General features: G+C 45.9%; 1 protein-coding gene across 2 annotated transcripts in view; it reads left to right on the plus strand.

Annotated features, from left to right (window-relative positions):
• The first annotated feature begins 208 nt into the window (after positions 1-208).
• The window catches only part of WDR90 (WD repeat domain 90), a 100,356-nt gene continuing 74,381 nt past the window's right edge, over positions 209-26,183 (plus strand). The window contains exons 1-14 of one of the 2 annotated variants that reach the window (XM_048866175.2): positions 209-345; positions 1,768-1,897; positions 5,541-5,727; positions 6,521-6,619; positions 6,836-6,915; positions 8,041-8,217; positions 8,694-8,876; positions 9,264-9,358; positions 12,690-12,789; positions 18,805-18,939; positions 20,241-20,402; positions 22,579-22,659; positions 23,167-23,258; positions 25,399-25,459. In XM_048866175.2, the coding sequence (XP_048722132.1) occupies positions 1,772-1,897; positions 5,541-5,727; positions 6,521-6,619; positions 6,836-6,915; positions 8,041-8,217; positions 8,694-8,876; positions 9,264-9,358; positions 12,690-12,789; positions 18,805-18,939; positions 20,241-20,402; positions 22,579-22,659; positions 23,167-23,258; positions 25,399-25,459 (1,578 nt within the window). In that variant the 5' untranslated portion in view covers positions 209-345; positions 1,768-1,771. The remainder of the gene's footprint in view (positions 346-1,767; positions 1,898-5,540; positions 5,728-6,520; positions 6,620-6,835; positions 6,916-8,040; positions 8,218-8,693; positions 8,877-9,263; positions 9,359-12,689; positions 12,790-18,804; positions 18,940-20,240; positions 20,403-22,578; positions 22,660-23,166; positions 23,259-25,398; positions 25,460-26,183) is intronic. The other variant, XM_048866177.2, reaches the window with a different exon arrangement.

The raw sequence follows: 26,183 nt of genomic DNA on the forward strand, positions 1-26,183 counted from the left end.
TGAGGTTATACCCCTCGGGGCCCCACGCAGCTGGAACCAAGGTCCTGTTCTGCGCCAATGAAAGCACTGGCCAGTCAGTCCAGGGCTCTGGTGCCCGCCTGCGCCAGCAACCAAAATGGCCGCCTGGGCCTCAGCCCCAGCTCAGGAGAGAGGCTCCCCGCCCCCTGCTGCCCACAACAAGCGTGGCGGCTGGAGAGTGGACGAGAGAACACCGTCACGTGCCCTACGGGTCGGGAAAGGGGCGAAGCAAGCGCGGGAGTAGGGACGGTTGCTACGGTTACGGAGGACGCGCCCCTGAAAGGCATCGTGTCACTGACTCGCTCCTCCCCGTCCCAGCCGTACGCGGTGAGCACCCCCCGCTCACGTCCCCGTACACCCGGGACCAGGGGTGGCCCCTTACCCTGCCCTGGGGTCTGCCTCCTTCATGTGCACCCGGCGGGGACCCCCCGGGAACTGCCCCCTCTGGGTATCCCCCTGCCCCGGGAACCGGCCTCCATCGGGTATCCCCGCCCCCACCCCGCCTATCCCCTGCCCTGGGAACTGCCCCCCGTAGCTGTCCCCCGCCCCCTCCTCCCGGGAACTGCCCCCTCTGGGTATCCCCCTGCCCCGGGAACCGGCCTCCACCGGGTATCCCCGCCCCCACCCCGCCTATCCCCTGCCCTAGGAACAGCCCCCCGTAGCTGTCCCCCGCCCCCTCCTCCCGGGAACTGCCCCCTCTGGGTATCCCCCTGCCCCGGGAACCGGCCTCCACCGGGTATCCCCGCCCCCACCCCGCCTATCCCCTGCCCTAGGAACAGCCCCCTCCAGCTGTCCCCTGCCCCCTCCTCCCAGGAACTGCCCCCTCTGGGTATCCCCCTGCCCTGGGAACTGGCCTCTACTGGGTATCCCCACCCCCACCCCGCCTATCCCCTGCCCTGGGAACTGCCCCGCCCCAGCTGTCCCCTGCCCCCTCCTCCCGGGAACTGCCGCCTCTGGGTATCCCCTGACCTGGGAACTGCTCCCCCCCCGCAGCTGTCCCCCACCCCTCTCCTCCTGGGAACTGCCCTCTCTGGGTATCCTCACCCCTCTATCCCCTGCCCTGGGAACTGCGGCCCCCACCAGGTATCCACTCCGCTCCTCCCCTTCCCCCGGGAACTCCCCCCCCCCCCGCTATCCCCATCCCTGGGAACTGCCGCCTTCTTCCCCCCCTCCCTCCGCGGCTGTCCCCTCTCCCCCCCACCCCAGGCCCTGGGAACTGCCTCTGCGTACCCCGTCCCCCCCTGCCTCACTGGCTATCCCCTGCCACAGGAACTTACCCTCCAACACACTCTGGGTATCCCTTTCCCGGGGAACTGCCCTTCTTTGGGGATCCCTTTATCCCACTCTCCCTCCATAGCTAGATCCATCACACAAACGTTTGACATGCTCCCCGTCCTGTACCATACTGGGTTTATGCTTTCCATAAGATGTTTTTCACTTTGAGCTTCACTGAAGGAAACTGAACTGTAAAAAGTGTTTGTGTGATCAGTAAAACTCTGTGCATTTTGTGATGTTTCAACATCCAGGTCTTGAATCTTGTTCGAACGTGTTGCTTCTGTGTATCATTTACATTATTTTGAATTTGATTAGCTGGGAGAGGGGGTACTTTTAGAGAAAGTAGAAGAGCTCACAACACAAGGAATAGTGCCTCTGAGAGCATAGCAAGAGGCTGTGCTGAATTACTGCAAAACAAAGCCCAGAAGAAAGAGTATTGGTATGTTTAATTTTTTTCATTCCTTATTTCTGCAGAGACATGGCTCTTCTTTCTGGACAGGCTAGTAAAAGAGGATCCCTTATACTGGCTCCACCTTTTGCCACTGAGGCATCTCTGTCCCCAATCAAACCGGTACAGATCACAGTGTTCGAGGGATGTGACCTGGTAAAGGCTTTTGAAATGTCTCAGCTTGTTTGTCATTAAATATATCTGCTTTAGTAAATGGGGCAGGCATGAATTTTTATACTGTAAACCCTTCAAAAACTTGGTATGAGAACACAACACTGAGCAATCTGTAATGACACCAGGACCTCAGCATAACCCATAGTTACACAGCATACCTCTCTGTTCCCCTGTAGTGGCTAGTCCATATGTAGAGTAAAGGAGCTTGTTTTTTGGTCCAAAAATCTTGGGTTCAATCCCCATCGACAGCCCATCCAGGAATATTGCATTGCGTGAACATTAATTTGAAACGTGGCCTGCCAAGCCTCCTCCTGTATTACTATCAGTATCTTTACAACAGAGTTTTCTAAGCAATGCACGATTGCTAACATGTTCTTTTCTTTTTTGAGTTCCACACCCTTTTTTGAATTCCACACCCTCACCAACAAAATACAGAGACAAATACTTATAAAAAAATTTTTTTTAAATCCCCTCCATTGTTTCCTGATATGTGGGAAGATTCTGATCTCAGTTACAGTAATGTAAATCTCAAATAACTCAATTGAAATTTGTGCCAGTTTACTAAAATCAAAATCTGACCATTAGTGAACTCTGTGTCACATTACATTCCTGGCTGTCCTTACTCTCGGGTTCTCACAGCGTATTTTTTGGTGGCCTCAGAGTGCAGCCACCAACTCTTGCTGGTGGCAGTACTGACACCTTTTCCTAACCTTATTTATTTTTCCTAAAGTTAGTGAAGTAATATGCACAAATATACATCCAAATCTTTGTAATTTATTTATGTAAGGTTTTGGGGTTTTGTTTTCAGACGCAATAATAAAAATAATGCAGTTATCTCTATTCTTTATTGGACCTAACAGAATAGAAACATAAATAAGGTGCTTTGCACGTTCTTGTCTTTTTATTATTGTTTCTTTTGCTTTTTTGGTAAAAGTGGTTGTCTGTATAACAATTCTGAAGTGAATTTAAAAATGCTTTGACATAATAGAAGTCCAAATAATAATGAAAAACATATTTGCGTGGCTTGGGTCTGAGAAGGGAAGGGAAGGCATGGCTGCGGCTGGCCGGAGCTCCTCTGGGCAGGTGGGGGGACTCGGGGCTTTGGCCAGCCTGGAGCGCCTCTGGATGAGGGTACTCTGGGCAGGTGGGGGGGGGAAGACACTCAGGGCTTCTCCGGGTGGGGGCTTGTGGCTCCAGCTGCAGGGGGCGCAGGGAGTCTTGGGGTTCTGGCTGCCGTGGGGTGGGGGCGCGGTGGAAGGGGTGCAGTCGGCAGCTAGCCTCCACAAAGGGGGGGCTCCACCCGCTGCCCATGCACCCGCCGCTTTCCTCCTCACCCCCCGCTTGCCGCTTGCCTCCTGTGTCCCTCCTCAGTCCCCCACCCGCCACTCACCTCCTCTCACCCCCACACCCGCCACTCACCTCCTTTCTCCCCTGCCACAGACACCCCTCTGCCCGCCGTGAGAATGCCCCACTCACTCATGGCTCATTGCTCACCTCCTCCCTCCACCGCTCGCAGCCAGATTCTCCCCCCACACACACCTGCCTCCTCACCCTGCTGCTGGCTTGCCACTCGCCTCTTTACTCCTCCGCCAGGATCTCCGCAGGCCCGCAGCTCACCTCCTTCCCCCCCCCCCGCCTGCCTCTTGCCTCCTCATTTCCCCCACTCGCAGCCAGCCCCCTCTTCCCCCCTCCGCTGCCCACCTCCTCACCCTGCTGCTGGCTCACTGCTCACCTTCTCACCCCCACCCCTTGCCTCCTCTGCTAGCTCCTTAAGCCTTGTGTGTCCCACCTGTGTCTCTAGAGAGGCGGTGCATGCAGGAGCAACAGGGAGGAAGGGGATGGGGCTGATGCTCTCCCCCTCTCCCCCGAAACTGCCATTGCCACAGGGAAACCCCCCCTGGTGGCCACATGAGGCCATGGTGGCCACAGTTGAGAAACAGTGGTCTAGAGTAATTGTAGGTTTCAGAGTAACAGCCGTGTTAGTCTGTATTCGCAAAAAGAAAAGGAGGACTTGTGGCACCTTAGAGACTAACCAATTTATTTGAGCATAAGCTTTCGTGAGCTACAGCTCACTTCATCGGATGCATACCGTGGAAACTGCAGCAGACTTATAACAACTCAAGAAAAAGACCTGGGTGCCACAGTGAACAGAACAATGAAAATCTCTGCTCATTATGTAGCAGCAGTTAGAAAAGCAAATAAAATGTTGGAATGCATCTAGCTATCTGTCTAAGCATTTATACCATAGTATCAAAATACCTCTCACGCATTCATTGATTTATCCTTGCTAAGTCTTTGTGCAGTAGGGAAGTATAAAAAGGAATGAGATGGGAAATAATACTGAAAATATTATAATGTTATTTTATAAATCAGTGGTACAACCTGAACTGGAATACTTCAGTTCTGGTCACCCCCTCTCAAAAAGAAAATAGCAAGTACAGAGAGGGCTAAGAGATGGACAAAAAAACCCAAAATGTTAAGAGATATGTAAAAACTTCCAGATGAAGGAACATAGAAGAAATTTGGGAATGTGTAATTAGAGAGGAGATGAATAAGAGAGGACATGAGAAAGGAATACAGAATAATGAATGGTATAGAAAAGGTAACTTCTATTTAGGCTTTCTCTTAATGGATTAATAGGGAGACATTTAATGAAACTGAAAAACAGGAAATTTAAAACTGATAAAATGATATATTGATTACACAATACACAATAAAATCATGGAACTCATTACCACGAGGTATCATTAGGCAAAATTGCTTAGCAGGATTCAAATAAAGATTTGGCTTATATGGATAAGCATTAAAGAAAAGTTTGGCGAGGATATCAACTTTTGTGTTTTAGGGCATAAGCCAACCTCTATCTTGAGAGGGTTAGGAAATTTTTTGCCCCTGTGTTGAGGTTATGTCATAATTGCCCACCTCATCATTTCTTGCACTGTCTTTGGAGGCATCTGCTCCTGGCCACTGTCAGAGAAAGGCTAGCAAGGTAGGTGGACTATTGGTCTGATATACTTTAGAATTTCCTATATTCCTGTGTTTAAGAACACTGGTAAACACATGCTAAAAACTGTACCCTTCTTGAAAGCTACTAAGGTAGAGTTAATGAATCCATAGAATCCAAATATTTCCAAAAAGCTTGCTAAAATTCTCACTAGATTTCAAGGAGTTCTTTAGCTATACAGTATTCTAGAATTTCATATTAACACAGCCATGCCATTTGTGAGCTACCTCCTCAGTTGTTTACAAAAATCAGAACCTTTCTTGAAATTATTATTATTATGTTGCCCCTTTGGATGAAAGTCAGTGTAGTTATGCTTATCTCTCTTCATCCATGTTGATGAAGACTATTACTTCTAAATGCCCCTTCCACAGCTGGGTGCTAGTAACCTCTGGGGCGCTGCAGAGGGATAGAATGGAGAAAAGAGGGTGAAATCTCAGTGAGATTAGAACTTTTCCTCATAAACCCATTCTTGTATGTGGAGTAACTGAAAAAAAACCTTTCCCAAAAAAGCATTCCTTAGCTCAACCACCTTCTGTGGACAGCTCTGGTTGTGAGCAGTTTGAAATCTGCCTTTTGCTTTAGAATAAAATAATTAACCTATTGTCGGTTTGTGTTTGACAGAAAGGTGTCAAAGGAGACACTCCAGTGACCTATGTGCGTGCAGAGTATAACGGTGTTATCCTGGGTGACTCCCTGAAAATTGATGTTTCTTCAGATGGGACAGTGAAATATAACTTCACCACTAGCTTTGAATACAACTCTGATGGGCCAAACTCTCTAGATGACATCGCACACAAACCCTTATTCTGTAAGTAACTGTCACTCTAACTATCCATTCATATTTTCCCAGAATGAATCACTAGAGAATTGAAAGGAGCTCTGGCCGTGGGGAGCTCTCACTATTCCATCCCATCTGCTCCTAGCAGGAGTCACTCATTAGAGAATGACAGGTTTCAGAGTAACAGCTGTGTTAGTCTGTATTCGCAAAAAGAAAAGGAGTACTTGTGGCACCTTAGAGACTAACCAATTTATTTGCGCATGAGCTATCACCAGCAGGAGAGTGAATTTGTGTGGGGGGGTGGAGGGTGAGAAAACCTGGATTTGTGCTGGAAATGGCCCAACCTGATGATCACTTTAGATAAGCTATTACCAGCAGGACAGTGGGGTGGGAGGAGGTATTGTTTCATATTCTCTGTGTGTATATAAAGTCTGCTGCAGTTTCCACGGTATGCATCCGATGAAGTGAGCTGTAGCTCACGAAAGCTCATGCTCAAATAAATTGGTTAGTCTCTAAGGTGCCACAAGTACTCCTTTTCTTTTTTCATTAGAGAATGGAGTAGAAGCATTGCTGTGGGAAACTCTCAGCGACAGTACTCTATTCTCATCCTCGTCCAGCAGGACTTGCTTGAGAATGAAGTCTGAGCACTGGCTGTGGGAAACGCTCAGCTACTCTATCCCCGTCAGTCACTGGGGAATCAAGTAGGAGTTCTGGTTAAGAGCTAATACACTTTTTAAGCATCCTGAATTATCTCACTGTTTCCAGCTGCTGTTTTAAGGGTGATTGAGAAACATCTCCAGATTCTATGTTTTTCCCCCCCCAGTGACTGTGATTGAAGTTTTACCAAAGGAGAAGAAGCAGAAGGAGGAAAAGACTGTGGCTCTTGGTCAGGCTGTTGTGGACCTTCTACCTCTGCTGGAAGGTGCAATGTAGAATTCATACTGTGTCCACATCCACCTCTTGCTCTCACAAAGCTTCTTCATCGTAGCTTCACTTCTGTTGACAAATAATATCTAGTGCTGTCTTTAGAAAGTTGGATTATATGGGGGGCAGATAGCACAGTTTTTCCATTCAGGGAGTGATTTCACTACAGGAAGGCTTCAGACTTTATGCTGATTCTGTCTTTGTTTCTTCACAGGACAGTGTTCATTTAGAGCAACAGTTCCACTGCATCCAATTCCTGGCTCTCCACTAGAGAGCTTTCACCCAGATGCCAAGGTATTTGGAATTTCCCAGGGCCATTCACTCAATAATTCAACTATGCAGCTATATGGTGCAATTTAAATCAAAAGCTATGAATATTTCTGGAACTATGACTCAGCCATATTGCAAATTATGTATACATTATGGCAATACATATAAAAATTTGGGGCCCTGTCCTTCTCCCATTGATTACAATAGGAGCAGGATTGGGTCCATAAACCCTAATATATGCTGTACAAAAAACTACATTGAAAGAGCATTAATGTTGCAAAGTGAAGCACTGACAAATCAGAAAATGGCCTCATTTAAGATGCCTGCATAACCTTAACTCTGTCCCTTTGTGCAAACAAAATATTACATGGTCTTTTATTATTTTATCGTATACTATTTTTACTACAGGATCCCTGCCTTATTCAGCACACTGGTTGAACAGTGTTCAGTGAATGAAGCAATGATACATAGTGATATAGGAAGTGTGTTTAATTTTAATCCAAATTCTGTTTACAATTACCAGTGTAAATTCATTGAAATCAATGGACTTTAAATTTACACTGGTGTATCTAAAAACATATTTCTGCCATCAGTAGACAGGTCAATTGGTATGTAATAAATGAGGCAAGTGCCAATCACACTGAACAGTGAAGATAACAAATATTCAAAAGTTACTTCAAGTTACTGAATGCCATCCATCCTATATGTGATCTTGTGATTAAATACTGTGTAATAATGTATATAGATAAAGGGCTCAGTTGAGGTTGCTTGTGTTAACTGTGGCATCTCCTGAATATTGAGTGATTCATTTTGCATCCTTAATGATCTTTCAACACAGCTAAGTTTTATTTAACTTTTCATTTGTTTATTAAGCAGTGACTGTGAGAGACATGGTCCCTGTCCTGAGAAGCTTACATTCTAAATAGAGAAACATTACAATTTGGACACAAATCATTTAATTGCCATAAGATTCATTTAGCACACAGTAATGCCCATTTTTTCATTTGAATCAATGAATAAAATAATATTATAGATTTCTAGCTTAGGCAGACCTCTACTCATTTCCTCTGCAAAGACAGATGCATGTAACTGTTTAATAACTTCGCTGTTTCCAGTGGAATGTCACTTCAGTTTGCTCTTGTTTTGCAGTGTAGCCTTGAAGTGTCAGTGTCCATCCAAGAGCCCCTGCTTTCTGTATCGAAACTTTCAGGTGGCAACCTCCTCAGGGTTACATTGGAGGCTGCTTATTCTGTCCCTGAAGTGTTTGTTCCCACAGGACCCCAGCAAAACTACATGGTTTGCTTGCAAGTACCAACTGTTGGAGAGGTGGGGAACTGTCAATGAACTCTTTGTACATGTCCCAGATAGATCTTTGCTTCTGTGGTTGTGGTTTCTAAGATGTTAATCTGCATGAGTAATGAATGCCTATGCCTATTATGTGAGTATGTCCAACCGTTTCTGTGGCCACATAACTATATTGATATTTGTCAATGATTTTTCAGCTGTTTGTGTATGTATATTTCTGTGACTTAGATCAAGCCCATTGCTGCCTGGTCTATGCGTCTCCATGGCAACTCCCATGTGCATGTGTGTTGAAATGGGTGGGATTTTCCTGTCTCTGTCAGTTCATGCAGTTTGATGCTTATACTTTGTAGCTTCTATACCTGTGTGGGCTGGAGCATGTTTTCCCAGCTGTGTTGCTATAATGCTGCTTTTTACTTGTTGGTCACACTTCACTATAGTGTTTACTTGCTTTTGCTCAGACCTCTGAATGAAAATCCTCTTCCTCTCTATCTCTCTAGAAAGAGTACCCCTTGATGTTCAAGAACGGTATCCTGAAGCTTGGTGGGGAAAAAGAGCCAATACCCCGGCCAAAAAAATGGCCCATTAGCAACATCCTGGCACCAGGAGCTCAAAACATTCCAGGCTCTTTTATTGTTGGTGGCCCCTATGAGGAGGAGGATGGAGAGCTCAACAAAACAGAGGTGAGGAAGAAATGACCTTGAAGCAGCCGGGAGAGAGCCGGAGTGCGTAGCAAAACTAATGACTGAAGACCTACTTTAAAAGATACAAAACAGGAGAAATGGGAAGCAAGGTCTGGAGGAGGAGACCTGGTGCTTGTCCAAGCACCATCACAAGCCAGGCTGCTGGTGACACAAATAAATCTAACTTTAATTGGCCCCAGAATTGTAGTAACCGTTACTAACTCATTTTGTTCACCTGCTGATTGTTTCTGAGTGGAGTCGAATTCTGCAATAAGTTCTCCCCTTGGAGGAGATAAGCATTTCACTGCTAGGCTAGGCACTGCCCATCCGTTGGAACACAGTGTACTCTGTCAGGGTGTGATCTGAACATCTGACTCTTTCTCCTAGGACAGGGAATTTAGGATTCAGGCAGAGAGCATAAAAAAGAGAATTGTTTGGGACTTGGAAAGACGCTGTTACCTGGACCCTCCAGCAGTACTCAGGTAAGAAAACAAAGGAAAATTCCCTGGGCAAAAAGTGATGGGGATGGGGAAGAACATATGAATTTCCAGACTGTGTGAGCCCTATGATTCATCTATTTCAGTATCTGTCTCTGGCAGTGACCAGCACCAAGTGCTTTTGAGGAAGGCACAATAGACCCCACTATAGATGTGGGGTAATCTGCCTAATCCCTCATAGAGCTTGTTTTAAATCCTGAAGCATGAGGTTTTATATCCCTTTCAGTACTTATAATAGTGAATGCTAAAAAAATTAAAAGTCTGGATATTTCTGTTTATCCATATAAATATCCAGTCCCACTGAATCTTGCTAAGTTTTTGACCTCAGTGTCATACTGTCACAATGAGTTCCATAGTCCAGTTATACATTATGTGTAGAAGTATTTTCTTGTATCTGTTTTGAATTTGCTACTTTTCAATTTCATTGAATGTTCCCTTTGTTTTTGAGCTATAAGACAGGAAGAATGGACATGCTTACTCTACCTTCTCTATAATTCATTATTTTAAACTTTTGTCATGTCTGCTCTTATTAATCTATTTTCTAAAGTAAAGGGGAGAAAAGAAAGAAAAACTCCAACATGTTTCAGACTGATTTGACAGTTAATAATAGATCTATATCAAATGTGCCATAGATGCAGATGGCATTGTACAGTGAATAAAATGTGCCAAACAAATGAGAGTCACAGCCCCAAAATGCTTATTTTCTAAAGTCACAAAATGGTTTGTTCTGTCCAGTGCAAAGGGTCCCGAACAAACAGAGAGGAGTTTGATCTTTATAGTTGGATGCTTTTCAGGAGGGGGAAGGTGGTTATATTCAGGAGTGTTTTGAAAGAGAGGGAGGACTTGGCTCACATTAAATGGAAGGCTATTCCAGGCATAACAAATAGCATTAAAGAAGAATGATCTGTTATAATGAACTTTCCTCTTTAAACCTGACTAGCTCTCTCCCTGCCCTAAGTGATCATCCTAGCTTATCAACAGAAAACTATCCTGATGCAAAGATAGGAGGAATAGCAAGAGGCCATCATGGCTGCATTGGGAGTTCTTTAATGACCTGAAAATCAAAAAGGAATCCTAAAAAGTGGAAACCTGGACCAATTGCTAAAGATGAGTGTAAAAGAATAGCAGAAGCATGTAGGGACAAAATCAGAAAGGCTAAGGCACAAATTGAGTTATGCCTAGCAAAGGTCATAAAAGGCAAGAAGAGGTTCTATAATACATTAGAGGCAAAAGAAAGGTGAAGGAAAGTGTAGGTCCACTACTTGGTGGGGAAGGAGAGCTAATGGACAACACAAAAAAAGCTGAGGTGTTTAATGTTTTTTTGCTTCAGTCTTCCCTAAAACATTAATTATGACCAGATGCTTAACACAGTTAATATTAACAACAAGGTGGAAGGAACACAAGACAGAATAGGGAAAGAACAGGTTAAAGAATATTTAGGTAAATTAGATCTATTCAAATCATCAGGGCCTGACAAAATGCACCCCTAGGGTACTCAAGGAACTAGGTGGAGCCATATGCACCGACTTCCCCTCTGCCCCGTGAGTGCTTGACACCCCCCTCGCCTCAGCCCCATCCCTGCCGCCCCTGCACCACCCTTGCCCCGCCCCAATTCCACCCCCTTCCCCCAAGTCCCCACCCCTGCCCCACCTCTTTACCACTTCCTCCCCTGAGCATGCCACATCCCCACTTCTCCTCCTCCCTCCTGGAAAGTCCTAAGCGCCGCCAAACAACTGTTAAGTGGTGGGCGGGAAGTGCTGGGAGGGGAAGGGGGAAGGGTGGGGATGCGGCGCGCTTGGGGGAGGAAGAGGCGAGGAGAGGGTGGAGGCGGGGAGAGCTTGGCTGCTGGTGGGTACGGAGCCCCTGCTAATTTTTCCCCATGGGTGCTGCAGCCCCACAGCACCCATGGAGTCGGCGCCTATGGATGAAGCAGTCTCGGAACCATTAACAATTATCCTCAAGAACTCATGGAGAATGTGTGAGATCCCAGAGGAGTAGAGAAGAACAAACAAAGTACCGATCTTTAAAAAGAGGAAGAAAAAGGACCCAGGGAATTATAAACCAGTCAGCCTAACTTTGATACCAGGAAAGATACTGGAACAAATTATTAAATAATCCATTTGTAAGCACCTAGAATTTGTGGATGACACTAGGCTGGCAGGGGTTGCAAGCACTTTGGAGGACAGGACTAGACTTAAAAACAGTCTTGAGAATTGTTCAGAATCAACAAGATGAAATTCAGTAAAGACAAGTGCAAGGTGCTACACTTACACACAACTACAAAATGGGGAATAGCTGGCTAGGCAGTAGTGCTGCTGAAAAGGATCTGGGGGTTATACTGGGTCACGTTGACTGTGAGCCAACTATAGATGCAGTTGTAAAAAAACTTAATATCATGCTGGGCTGTATTAACCAGAGTGTCATAAGTATGACCTGGGAAGTAACTGTTCTATTCTACTCAATGCTGGTGAGGCCTCTCTTGGAGTACTGTGGCCAATTCTGGGTGCCACACTTTAAGAAGGACATGGACAAGTTGGAGAAGGTCCAGAGGACAGTAACAAAAATGATAAAAGGTTTAGAAAACCTGACCTGTGAGGAACAGTTTAAAAAAACCTGGGCATGTTTAGTCTTAAGAAAAGAAGACTGAGAGGGAGCCTGATAACAGTCTTCAAGTATATTAAGGACTGGTGTAAAGAGGCCAGTGAGCAATTGTTCTCCATATCCATTTGAAGGTAGGACAAGAAGTAATGGGCTTAATCTGCAACAAAGGAGATTTAGATTAGATATTAGCAAAAACTTTCAACTATAAGGATAGTTAAGTACAGGAATAGGCTACCAAGAGAGTTTGTGGAATCCCTAGAAGTTAGACAAACACCTTTCAGGGATGGCTTAGGTATACTTGGTCCTGCCTCAGCTCGGGATGATGGACTAGGTGACCTCTCAAGGTCCCTTCCAGCCCTACATTTCTGCGATTCTATCCTGTGATTCTATTCTTTGTGATTTTTACAGCTGAATGCTGTGATATCACAGCCAAAGCACTGCAATTTACGATGGAGAATGAGCCATAAGAGCTGATGAACTCTTAAGGAATAACATTCCTGTTTTCATGCAGCTGTCCCTGCTAATAAAAACTGAAAGTTAGAATAGAACATTTCACTGGGGGCATTGGTAGATTTTTTTTTTTAAAGAAAAGTATTCTACCAGTTTTTCTTTCCATAGAGCTTACTGTAAATGTGTAGCCTCACTTTCCCTAAGTGGCACAAGCTAATCTCTGGACTGTTTTTCTATGTCTCAATTGTCTCCTTTGGTGTGGCAGCTTACAGAAGCGCATTGCAGAATGCCGGTACTGGCCAGTGGAGATTACCAGGGTCCCTATGGTTACTTCCACCAAAGGGAAATCTAGCAAATTAGACAAGGTAAATATGCCTAGAGATTTGTGTATGTGCGTATGATTGTATTTTGGTGCTATTTTCCATCAGAGGTTCTGCTAAGCTAAGAACAGTTTCCAAATGGCAGAGGTGAGTTAGGGAGGGCTAGAGGCTTTGGTAATGGAGTAATAAGCCTTACAGAGCTGTCAAACAAATAGCAAGGTTTCAAGTTACAACACAGAACTATCTTGTTAGTGCTCTTTAGTGACAGGTTTCAGAGTAGCAGCTGTGTTAGTCTGTATCCACAAAAAGAAAAGGAGTACTTGTGGCACCTTAGAGACTAACAAATTTAATTGAGCATAAGCTTTCATGAGCTACAGCTCACTTCATCAGATGCATTCACTGGAAAATACAGTGGGGAGATTTATATACATAGGGTATGTCTACACTACGGAATAAGGTCGAATTTATAGAAGTCGGTTTTTTAGAAATCGGTTTTATATATTTGAGTGTGTGTGTCCCCACAGAAAATGCTCTAAGTGCATTAAGTGCATTAACTCGGCGGAGCGCTTCCACAGTACCGAGGCTAGAGTCGACTTCCGGAGCGTTGCACTGTGGGTAGCTATCCCACAGTTCCCGCAGTCTCCGCTGCCCATTGGAATTCTGGGTTGAGATCCCAATGCCTGATGGGGCTAAAACATTGTCGCGGGTGGTTCTGGGTACATATCGTCAGGCCCCCGTTCCCTCCCTCCCTCCGTGAAAGCAAGGGCAGACAATCATTTCGCGCCTTTTTTCCTGAGTTACCTGTGCAGACACCATACCACGGCAAGCATGGAGCCCGCTCAGGTAACCGTCACCCTATGTCTCCTGGGTGCTGGCAGACGCAGTACGGCTTTGCTGCACAGTAGCAGCAACCCATTGCCTTCTGGCAGCAGACGGTGCAATACGACTGGTAGTCGTCCTCGTCCTGTCCGAGGTGCTCCTGGCCACGTCGGCTGGGAGCGCCTGGGCAGACATGGGCGCAGGGACTAAATTTGGAGTGACTTGACCAGGTCATTCTCTTTAGTCCTGCAGTCAGTCCTATTGAACCGTCTTATGGTGAGCGGGCAGGCGATACGGACTGCTAGCAGTCGTACTGTACCATCTTCTGCCAGGCAGGCAAGAGATGAGGATTGCTAGCAGTCGTATTGTACCATCTTCTGCCAGGCAGGCAAGAGATGAGGATGGCTAGCAGTCGTACTGTACCATCTTCTGCCGAGCAGCCATGAGATGTGGATGGCATGCAGTCCTTCTGCACCGTCTGCTGCCAGCCAAAGATGTAAAAGATAGATGGAGTGGGTCAAAACAAGAAATAGACCAGATTTGTTTTGTACTCATTTGCCTCCTCCCCTGTCTAGGGGACTCATTCCTCTAGGTCACACTGCAGTCACTCACAGAGAAGGTGCAGCGAGGTAAATCTAGCCATGTATCAATCAGAGGCCAGGCTAACCTCCTTGTTCCAATAAGAACGATAACTTAGGTGCACCATTTCTTATTGGAACCCTCCGTGCAGTCCTGCCTGAAATACTCCTTGATGTACAGGCACCCCCTTTGTTGATTTTAGCTCCCTGAAGCCAACCCTGTAAGCCGTGTCGTCAGTTGCCCCTCCCTCCGTCAGAGCAACGTCAGACAATCGTTCCGTGCCTTTTTTCTGTGCGGACGCCATACCAAGGCAAGCATGGAGCCATACCAAGGCAAGCTCACTTTGGCAATTAGGAGCACATTAAACACCACACGCATTATCCAGCAGTATATGCAGCACCAGAACCTGGCAAAGCGATACCGGGCGAGGAGGCGACGTCAGCGCGGTCACGTGAGTGATCAGGACATGGACACAGATTTCTCTGAAAGCATGGGCCCTGACAATGCATGCATCATGGTGCTAATGGGGCAGGTTCATGCTGTGGAACACCGATTCTGGGCTCGGGAAACAAGCACAGACTGGTGGGACCGCATAGTGTTGCAGGTCTGGGACGATTCCCAGTGGCTGCGAAACTTTCGCATGCGTAAGGGCACTTTCATGGAACTTTGTGACTTGCTTTCCCCTGCCCTGAGGCGCATGAATACCAAGATGAGAGCAGCCCTCACAGTTGAGAAGCGAGTGGCGATAGCCCTGTGGAAGCTTGCAACGCCAGACAGCTACCGGTCAGTTGGGAATCAATTTGGAGTGGGCAAATCTACTGTGGGGGCTGCTGTGATGCAAGTAGCCCACGCAATCAAAGATCTGCTGATATCAAGGGTAGTGACCCTGGGAAATGTGCAGGTCATAGTGGATGGCTTTGCTGCAATGGGATTCCCTAACTGTGGTGGGGCTATAGACGGAACCCATATCCCTATCTTGGCACCGGAGCACCAAGCCGCCGAGTACATAAACCGCAAGGGGTACTTTTCGATAGTGCTGCAAGCTCTGGTGGATCACAAGGGACGTTTCACCAACATCAACGTGGGATGGCCGGGAAAGGTGCATGATGCTCGCATCTTCAGGAACTCTGGTCTGTTTCAAAAGCTGCAGGAAGGGACTTTATTCCCAGACCAGAAAATAACTGTTGGGGATGTTGAAAAGGCCTATATGTATCCTTGGGGACCCAGCCTACCCCTTAATGCCATGGCTCATGAAGCCGTACACAGGCAGCCTGGACAGTAGTCAGGAGCTGTTCAACTACAGGCTGAGCAAGTGCAGAATGGTGGTAGAATGTGCATTTGGACGTTTAAAGGCGCGCTGGCGCAGTTTACTGACTCGCTTAGACCTCAGCGAAACCAATATTCCCACTGTTATTACTGCTTGCTGTGTGCTCCACAATATCTGTGAGAGTAAGGGGGAGACGTTTATGGCGGGGTGGGAGGTTGAGGCAAATCGCCTGTCTGCTGGTTACGCGCAGCCAGACACCAGGGCGGTTAGAAGAGCACAGGAGGGCGCGGTACGCATCAGAGAAGCTTTGAAAACCAGTTTCATGACTGGCCAGGCTACGGTGTGAAAGTTCTGTTTGTTTCTCCTTGATGAAACCCCCCGCCCCTTGGTTCACTCTACTTCCCTGTAAGCTAACCACCCTCCCCTCCTCCCTTCAATCACCGCTTGCAGAGGCAATAAAGTCATTGTTGCTTCACATTCATGCATTCTTTATTCATTCATCACACAAATAGGGGGATGACTACCAAGGTATCCCAGGAGGGGTGGTGGAGGAGGGAAGGAAAATGCCACACAGCACTTGAAGCACAGCACTTTAAAAGTTTACAACTTTAAAATTTATTGAATGACAGCCTTCTTTTTTTGGGGCAATCCTCTGTGGTGGAGTGGCTGGTTGGCCGGAGGCCCCTCCACCGCGTTCTTGGGCGTCTGGGTGTGGAGGCTATGGAACTTGGGGAGGAGGGCGGTTGGTTACAGAGGGGCTGCAGTGGCAGTCTGTGCTCCAGCTGCCTTTGCTGCAGCTCAACCATACACTGGAGCATACTGGTTTGGTCCTGCAGCAGCCTCAGCATTGAATCCTGCCTCCTCTCATCACGCTGCCGCCACATTTGAGCTTCAGCCCTGTCTTCAGCCCGCCACTTACTCTCTTCAGCCCGCCACCTCTCGTCCCGGTCATTTTGTGCTTTCCTGCACTCTGACATTATTTGCCTCCACGCATTCGTCTGTGCTCTGTCAGTGTGGGAGGACAGCATGAGCTCGGAGAACATTTCATCGCGAGTGCGTTTTTTTTTCTTTCTAAGCTTCACTAGCCTCTGGGAAGGAGAAGATCCTGTGATCATTGAAACACATGCAGCTGGTGGAGAAAAAAAAAGGGACAGCGATATTTAAAAAGACACATTTTATAAAACAGTGGCTACACTCTTTCAGGGTAAACCTTGCTGTTAACATTACATACATAGCACATGTGCTTTCGTTACAAGGTCGCATTTTGCCTCCTCCCACCGCGTGACTACCCCCTCAACCTTCCCCCCTCCCTGTGGCTAACAGCGGGGAACATTTCTGTTTAGCCACAGGCAAACAGCCCAGCAGGAATGGGCTCCTCTGAGTGTCCCCTGAAGAAAACCACTCTATTTCAACCAGGTGACCATGAATTAGATCTCACTCTCCTGAGGATAACACAGAGAGATAAAGAACGGATGTTGTTTGAATGCCAGCAAATATACACTGCAATGCTTTGTTCTACAATGATTCCCGAGTACGTGTTACTGGCCTGGAGTGGTAAAGTGTCCTACCATGAAGGACGCAATAAGGCTGCCCACCCCAGAAACCTTTTGCAAAGGCTTTAGGACTACATCTAGGAGAACCGCAAATGCCAGGGCAAAGTAATCCTTTCACATGCTTGCTTTTAAACCTTGTATAGTATTTTAAAAGGTACACTCACCAGAGGTCCCTTCTCCGCCTGCTGGGTCCAGGAGGCAGCCTTGGGTGGGTTCGGGGGGTACTGGCTCCAGGTCTAGGGTGAGAAACAGTTCCTGGCTGTCGGGAAAACCGGTTTCTCCACTTGCTTGCTGTGAGCTATCTACAACCTCCTCCTCATCATCATCTTCTTCGTCCCCAAAACCTGCTTCCGTATTGCCTCCATCTCCATTGAAGGAGTCAAACAACACGGCTGGGGTAGTGGTGGCTGAACCCCCTAAAATGGCATGCAGCTCATCATAGAAGCGGCATGTTTGGGGCTCTGACCCAGAGCGGCTGTTCGCCTCTCTGGTTTTCTGGTAGGCTTGCCTCAGCTCCTTCAGTTTCACGCGGCACTGCTTCGGGTCCCTGTTATGGCCTCTGTCCTTCATGCCCTGGGAGATTTTCACAAAGGTTTTGGCATTTCGAAAACTGGAACGGAGTTCTGATAGCACGGATTCCTCTCCCCAAACAGCGATCAGATCCCGTACCTCCCGTTCGGTCCATGCTGGAGCTCTTTTGCGATTCTGGGACTCCATCATGGTCACCTGTGCTGATGAGCTCTGCATGGTCACCTGCAGCTTGCCACGCTGGCCAAACAGGAAATGAGATTCAAAAGTTCGCGGTTCTTTTCCTGTCTACCTGGCCAGTGCATCTGAGTTGAGAGTGCTGTCCAGAGCGGTCATAATGGAGCACTCTGGGATAGCTCCCGGAGGCCAATACCATCGAATTGTGTCCACAGTACCCCAAATTCGAGCCGGCAACGTCGATTTAAGCGCTAATCCACTTGTCAGGGGTGGAGTAAGGAAATCGATTTTAAGAGCCCTTTAAGTCGAAATAAAGGGCTTCATTGTGTGGACGGGTGCAGGTTTACATCGATTTAACGCTGCTAAATTCGACCTAAAGTCCTAGTGTAGACCAGGGCATAGAGAACATGAAACAATGGGTGTTACCATATACACTGTAACGAGAGTGATCAGGTAAGATGAGCTATTTTACCAGCAGGAGAGCGGGGGTGGGGGTGGGGGTGGGGAAGTAACCTTTTGTAGTGATAATCAAGATGGGCCATTTCCAGCAGTTGACAAGAACGCAGACGTCCTCCTTTTCTTTTTTTAGTACCATGGCAACTGAAGAGGGATTACTTGAGAAAGTAACTGCTTGGGAAAGTGATTAGCTGATCTTTCCTTTGGCCAAGATGTTCCTTGAGCACCTCTCAGATGTTCAGGATCCTAAACTGGCCATATGATTTTGCAGCAATGACTATGTTCTCCTTGCCCCATAGAGGACACTAAGCTCCTCATAACTCTAGCAAGACATTCTGTTTCCTAATCAGATGGTGAGTGCCTTTAGAGGCTTATATTTTTGAGTGCCACGGTACAGCCCACCAGGAACAGAGCACTTGGCTTCACTAAGAAAATGTGTCCTTGACCTGCAGAGATTGGAATAATATTGGGTATGGAAGGACTACAGCATATTCTTTCAAGCTGACATAGCTTTATGCCAGCTGGGGAAACTTCATAGACAGGACACCATTGATATAACTTTATTTTATTAGCAATTGGTGCAGTACGCAGAAGCCTGCAGTGATGGCCTAAAAACCTTGCAAAGAACAGTCCTGATAAGTCATTTAGCTAACTCATGCCTGGTCTTGTTTGCCTTTCCAGGGAGATGATGATGGACAGATTTTCTTCCATGGCGTGGCATACGTCAACATGGTGCCTTTGCTGTACCCTGGTGTGAAGCGCATACGAGGAGCTTTCCGTGTATTTGCATATCAAGACAGTGAGGTGTTTGGGAAGGTGAGAATGGGCTTGTACTGTACACTGCAGTACAATCTCCTCGTCCATCTATGTTCATGCGTCACATGTTTGGCAGCAGTCAGGGCTATCAGAATGGTACTTTAGGTTTGCCTTTACAATAAAGCTGGCTCTGAGACTTCACTGGATTTGCAAGTGCTCCAGGGAGAAGTAATAAGACAAGCTTATTGGAGCAGTTTCCTAAAAGAGCAGATTTATTTCCTAAGCCATAGTATGAGGCAAACATCCTGAGCAATGGGTTTTGGGGATTGAAGGGACCCTTAGGACATGACTTTTCTGCGCTCCTTTCTCTGGCAGCAGCTAATCAGTGTTGTAAAAATCCTCCTTCCCCCTTATGGTAGGTGTTTTCCCACCACTTCCTAGTGAGGCAGGTCCTCCCTAGGAAAATATAGTGGTTACTGGATCAGTGTAGTTACCAATAGGGATGCTCAAAAGGTTTTAATTTAAATAAAAGGACCACATTGAGGTTGTAATTCATACAGTTTTTTCTGTTTTAGTTTCTCTTCTCCCCTTCACCCCAACCATGTTATTTAGGCAAATATTAACATTCATGTTTCCCACAGTAATAATAGAATGTTGAACTTGTTTCCATCTTTGTCCCAAGGCAGGAGAGACGCACACACACAGGAAAGTAATTTGGTTTTACTGGTCCCCTCGTTCACCTTAACTGTTGACTGAGGATCATAAATATCCCAGGTGCAGTCTAGTAGCTGGACCTGGATGAAAACACCAGCCCTTTCCTGTGTGAGTCACACAAACTTTGTCCTTCTAGGAGATGTATTATTGAAAAGCAGGTCCAGGCAGACAGCTTTCCTTTAGTCTCTGCTCTCCACAATATCCCAGCAGTGCTTTGGTGATGTCTTCTTTCCCATATGGTACTCCTCCCCGGGTCACAATTATAAAAATACATTGTAACTTGCAAATAAAACAACACATGCTCTCTCTGTCTCTCACATTCTCATTTCCTGGTCTCCTTAATGCCATGGGCTGGACCTTATGCTTGATGAGAGCTGTTGTCCAGATGATGTAGCTAATTCAAACCAACCTAAGTTATTGCACTAACCATAGCTTTTAAATAGGTGCTAAATTGCACGTGATGTAACCCTCCTATGCAGAGATAAAGTGTTATTTGAAAAGGCAACCTCTGAAAAATGTTTAGTGATAATTTAATGATTCATTGCTGTGCTCTAGCATGTGAAGGGTTGAGGCAAGAAAGGTGATGTCCAGTCCATCAATCTGCATTTCTTTTTTTGCCTCAATTTTATAATTTCCTTCTTTTTCAGACTAAGTGTCTATTCAGCATTTTACGTGATCTTGGGCATCAAGCCAATCTGAACAAATTAGGGCCAGTGATCGCAGCAGCCAGCTCCCCTCATTCAAAAGCTATTCCCAGTAGGAACCAGAAAGAGGATAAAATGACCAAAGAGAAGGATGTTCTAAGAAAGGTAAGTGTAAGTTCAGACCTCACTGAAAATGCCAAGGTCAGGGCAAGCTGCAAAAGGGAGAGCAAATACACCCAAAGCTGGTGTTTAACACTGAAGTTAAGCTCATCAACCAGTCACAAACTGTGCTTCTGATCCCCCGACACTGGTTATCAAGAAGCTAAAAAAGAAATCACACAGCCCCTTTAGTGCATTCCAGTTCTCTGGCTCCCAATCAGCACCTAAGTCCAGTATAGTGAGAAGTTATTTAAAAAACTCCACTCACGATATAAAATGTTCTTCTGACCCCAAAGGGTCAGCCACGTTACCAGGTCAGTATAGGTTTGGTTCTTAACCGAAATACTACGCTGCCAGCCAACCCTTTAGTGTCTAAAACTAAAAGTTTGTCATAAAGAAAAAAAAAAGAACAAGAAGAGAGTTGTTAAATGGTAAAGCACTCAGATACATACAAAGACTTCAAAGTCCATATATCAGGTTCTTAGCAATATTGATGAGATTGCTGGCTTGAAAGTCCCTCTGGAACACATCCACAGCTGGATGGGTCATTCAGTCCTTTGTTCAGAGCTTCATTTGTAGAAAAGTTACTCGAGGGTAAGAAGCAGGAATGAAGACAAAATGGAGAAGATGCAGCTGCCTTTTATATTCTTTTGCCATGTGGCTTGTACTTCTTGTGTCCCAAACACAAGCTTCACAGCACATGGCATGGAAAAGCCTCAGCGTTTTCTGTCTACCGGCGTGCCCCTACATGCCTTGCTATCTCATAAGGTGTATCCCTTGCCTGCTTTCAATGAGTCAGTTGTATAGCTGATGACCCTTGATGGGCCATTGAACAAGCTGGGCAGTGCTGATGCCAATCTGTCTGGGGGTGTTACCCAGATACACAGCACAAGTTTGGAAATAACAGATATACCCTACATATCTATAACTCACCATACAAAGGTGATGCAAACATATAAACAAGATTATCTACTTGGCAAATTATAGTATTTTCACAGATACCTTTAATTGCATATCTGGTCAGATTCCTTGCAATTTTATAATATGGTATCAGTAATAATCAGTAATACATTAATCTTGAGCACTACACATTTGAGAATTATTAGATTCAAGATGCTTTGTCATTTCCAGTGTATGCAGCAGATAAATCTGCGGCAAAATATTACCACTTTTAAATCACATCTTTGTTCATTGTTTTTATATTCTGTGCTAAAAGTAAACCCTATGATGACTGTTACAGGGTAATCATTTTCGTGCATTTGGTAGCACATTGTGTAAAGTCAGTTTAATGGTTTTTCCCATTAAAAAGACGCTGCAAACTGTATGGTCTGCTGTGCTGGGTGCTGCTGAATCTAGGCTATCTGGCACAGTAGACCACTGAGTAAAGGGGTCAAGGTGGGAGGGGGACACCCTGACATAAGCCATCCTCTAGGTCTCTGCAGGCATTTTGTATGCTCTTGTGCTAGTCTTCAGAGAACTAAAATCTCAAAATATGTAAAGAATATGATTTTTTTTTCATGTATTGAGCCTTGCATATCGCAGGGACACTTGTCTTGCAGGCTGTTGTCTCCACCGCTGGGCAATGAAGTTAAAGCAAATTTCTCTTTCATCTCAGGCCACAAATACAGTGTTTGTTGTCAAAAATGTCCATTTGGGGTCTCTTGCTTGTCCATCTATAAACACAGTGTTTGACTAACAAATAAAAAAAACCCCAAATAAAAAAATTTGATTTAGTTGGGGATTGGTCCTGCTTTGAGCAGGGGGTTGGACTAGATGACCTGAGGTCCCTTCCAACCCTGATATTCTATGATATCACAAAGCGTCCCACATATTAGATGCTGCGTCACAGTTTGTATAAGAGAAAGCAGGTTTGCGGAGCTCAGAAACTTGGAAACGTTGCATGTTATAGGACAGAAGGGAGGCAGGGGGCCAGCTAGTATTCCTTCTTCCTGAATGAAAAATCGTCATCACTTTGAATTTCCTAATACATGATGCATGAACCAAATCTAACATTGAGAATGGCATGGCTATTTAATATTTATGGCTTTCAAAACTGTAGCATGGTAAGCAGGTAATAAACCTCTGTTTTACTGCTCTCTTGGTGTCACAGGGACTGGATTAATTTTGGGAAGTGTGAGGATCTTTGAATACTGAACAATATAGGCCTTCTTTCTCTTGCTAGATGTCCACTACGCTAAAATCTCAGACGTCAGAGAGTGCTATAGAAACTGAAGCAACAGTGTGTCAGAACCTGGAAGGACAGGTAAGTGTGTGCTTTAAACAGATGGAAAGAATATGTAGACTGTCATTGTGTAAGTTCCCATAGCCCAGATTCCAACATCATCTACATAATTGACTTCTGCTAGGAGAGCTGAGGACTGGGGACTTTCATCTCTTTTGCAGCTACCACAGTGAGATCTCTCCAGTGACATCTGTGCACACATTATCGTTCAAGTGGGTCAAAAATATCGGGGACTGAATTTAGGAGGGTTCTTCAATAGCTTTCATATTTTGGCTTCCTTCTCAATAAATAAATAAATAAACTGGTTGCACACACTAAATCTCAGAGGAGATTTTCTCCAGACCTGTGCATTTCTCTAACTGGATTTTGCTGTGATATAAAATCTTGAGGGCAGATAAGAAAACGAGCTGTTACTCTATGATTCCAGCAGGGTCCTTGGTAAACATCTGACATTGAGCTAAGGGTTTAGTCATGGCAGCAGTGACACTGAAAAATGTGACACTGAGAGAGCAATGTCTGTCTTCACAGCAATATGTAGATGCAGGGACATTCCTGGTGATGGAAATAGAGCTGGCCAAGGCCTTGGTACCAAAACGATTGCCGGAGGAGCTCGCCAGCCGGTACGTAAAGGCGTGACTGTAACATTGGAGTCAGTGGTTTGACTGTAAGCTCCTCAGGCCAGGGACTGTTTTGTAATGTATCTGTTAAATGTCACGCACACTTGTGGTGCTGTGTAAATAATAATGGGCCTGATCCAAAGTCCACTGAAATCAACAGAAAGAATTGCCTTGACTTCATTGGGCTTTGGATCAGGCTCATTAAGAACAGGGAACTGGTGTAGGCTTGGAAGTCAGGAAGATAGATTCACATTTCACCCAGCCGCGTATGGTTCTTTTTAATGTATAATTTATTGAATAGGAAAGAGAGAATACTGAAAACAGATAAAATCCAACATGTGTGGAAGAAGAGTCTCACAAACTCTCTCGTTGCACAATTGAATCAACAGACCTAAGGGAACAGCACGGGGGGCAGAGAGATAGGAGAGGATGTGAGAGGAGCCACTTAGACTTGGCTGAGGGGGTGGCAGCCCACTTCAGGCTGGGAAGGGTGGTCCCAGCAGTTCCTACCTACTCTCCAGGCCTCTGGGTCCCACTGTTGCTTCCACCGCTCTCACTTCCACCACCCCATGCCCCCTTGTCCCCCCATCTCCATGCACAAGGTTACATGGGGGCAGAGCCCATGCAATAATTCCTTTGCAGGGGCACTACGCCCCACTGCCCCTGGAACAACACAGGAATTGCCACAATTCAGTAGGTCATTGGCCTACATAAACTGGTATGCTGTAGCAATGGTCTATGTCTGGTGAATGAGAGGAAGTTGAAACCCCTTTTTAATAGTCTTCAGTGTAACTTTGTTTACACCAGTTCTACTTCTGGGCAATTTGCTGAATTTGGTGTAATTGGTCCTGATTTATACTGGGGTAAGAGAGATTGGAATTGGGCTGAGGAAGCGCAGCCAGTTGTATAATGCTGAATGTTGGGCAGGAGGTCAGACTAGGTGACCACAGTGGCCTTGGGATCTGGGAATCTGGATTTTGGGTTTGAAATCTGAATCTATTCTGGCCCTGGATGGTAATCAGGTTACACCCAGAAGCGTGCTCATCTAATTGCAAATGTTATTCCTGTGTATGTCAATACTGAATCCTTTCTGGACTCATGTTTAAAATACTGTGAGTTCCACAGTCAGCTTCTGTGGGCTGAGTTAAAGATTCTCTAGCAGTCTAAACTTGTATTTCCAGCTTTCTTTGCCTGATCGTTGACCCTTAACAATATTTTCACAATGTTCTCTAATAATAAAGTAGATAATGCTGTACAGTTTTCATTCCTGTCAGTAGTCATGGATTCCATGAGACTGGTATTGACAAACATACAAGATCTGACCTGTGGGGGTTTCATAGGACAGCAGGTGGGTAGGTAAGTGGGGTAGGGGATATACTTTGAATATTTGTACTGATGCTGAGCATTTTCAGAGACCAGCCCATGGCAATGCACAGAGGTGGGTGCTAGAGATCAGTTAACCCATTGCAGGAATAGAAAGGGCCAAGAACTAGACACTAGACTAGATAGTACAGGACAGTCAGGTTTGTGAAAAGAGCCTAGGGACTTTATTCGCATTCATACTAAGCCCCCTCTACACCCTTTAATGTAAATGAAAATCAGGCCTTGGGCCTTTAGTGAGGTGTGAGACAAGAACTAGTTAGCCAAGAAGTCATCATGAGCCACACACACTGAATGTAGAGATTTTTGTCTGCAGCAAGTTGTTCTTGGTCTATGGTATGTCTACCCGGCAGCTGGCAGGGTAATTTCCAATTCTACTTGAGCTGGCACACTGAAAATAGCAATGTGGCTGTGATGGCACGGCAGCAGCTCAGACTAGCTGTCCAAGAATTTACCCAGGAGGTCAGGCAGGATTGTACTTGGGCAATTAGCCCAAGCCACCACCCGTGCCATCACGGACACACTACTGCTTTTAGCATGATAGCTCAAGTGCATGTGTGTCTGGCTGAGTTGGGAATTGCCCTTCCAGCTGCTGTCTGGACATTTCCTGTGAGGCTTCATAATTTCTCCCATGATCTGATTGTTTCTGTGCCTTATCCCCATAACTGTAACAGGCCGATAACCCTAGAAATACTTGGGTCCAGGACAGATTGGGGCTGCTTTCTGCACATTGAATAGCTTCCTTCTGCTCCCTCTCACACAGAGTTAAGGAGATGATTCCTCCACGCCCTCAGCTACCACGCCGGAGTGCAGGAGCTAAGAAGGTAGGTCCTTTCTGTGACTGTTTTCCACTCCACAGGTGTCTAGTAACCCTCCATGATCCTCGTTTTCAGATCAACACTACCAAGAAGTCAGTAGTAGAATGAGCTAATAGGGCTATGTCTATACTACAGCCTGTGTCAACATAATGAATAAACCACCCCTCTGAGTGACATAGGTTACACCGACATAAGCGCTTTTGTGCACAGCGCTATCCGACATAGCTTTGGCTGTTCACAGAGGTGGTTTTATTATGCTGACGGGAGAGCTCTCTCCTGTTGGCATAGAGTGTCTTCACCAGATGTGCTGCTGCAGCAGCACTGTACATGTAGTCATGCCCTAAGATTTGCAGGGAACACGTTCCTTTCTAGAGGAGAAACAGAATGAAGAAAGCGTTTAGGGATGTATTTTGTATATGGTACTTGCATCACACCTTTAAGGAGCTCCTCCCCTAATCTGTGTTAGCTAGACTCATGGAAAATCAGAGAGGGAGGAAACAGCAGTAATTGGGTTTTAAGTGAATTTAATGCTGGTGAAAGGTGTCAAATTGACAGCTCTAGATACTGACACCTTCTGTTTATCCCCAGAACAGTCACAGCCTGGGAGAGGCAGGGCCAGCTTCACCTTTCCAACAAACCAGTGTGCCTCAGCTCAGACCTGGAGGGTCCCACTTCTACCAACAAGAACTGAGTTCAGTTTCACTAAACCCACTCAATCCATGGCCTCTCT

This window comes from Caretta caretta, chromosome 10, assembly GCF_965140235.1.
Source record: "Caretta caretta isolate rCarCar2 chromosome 10, rCarCar1.hap1, whole genome shotgun sequence".
NCBI lineage: Eukaryota > Metazoa > Chordata > Testudines > Cheloniidae > Caretta > Caretta caretta.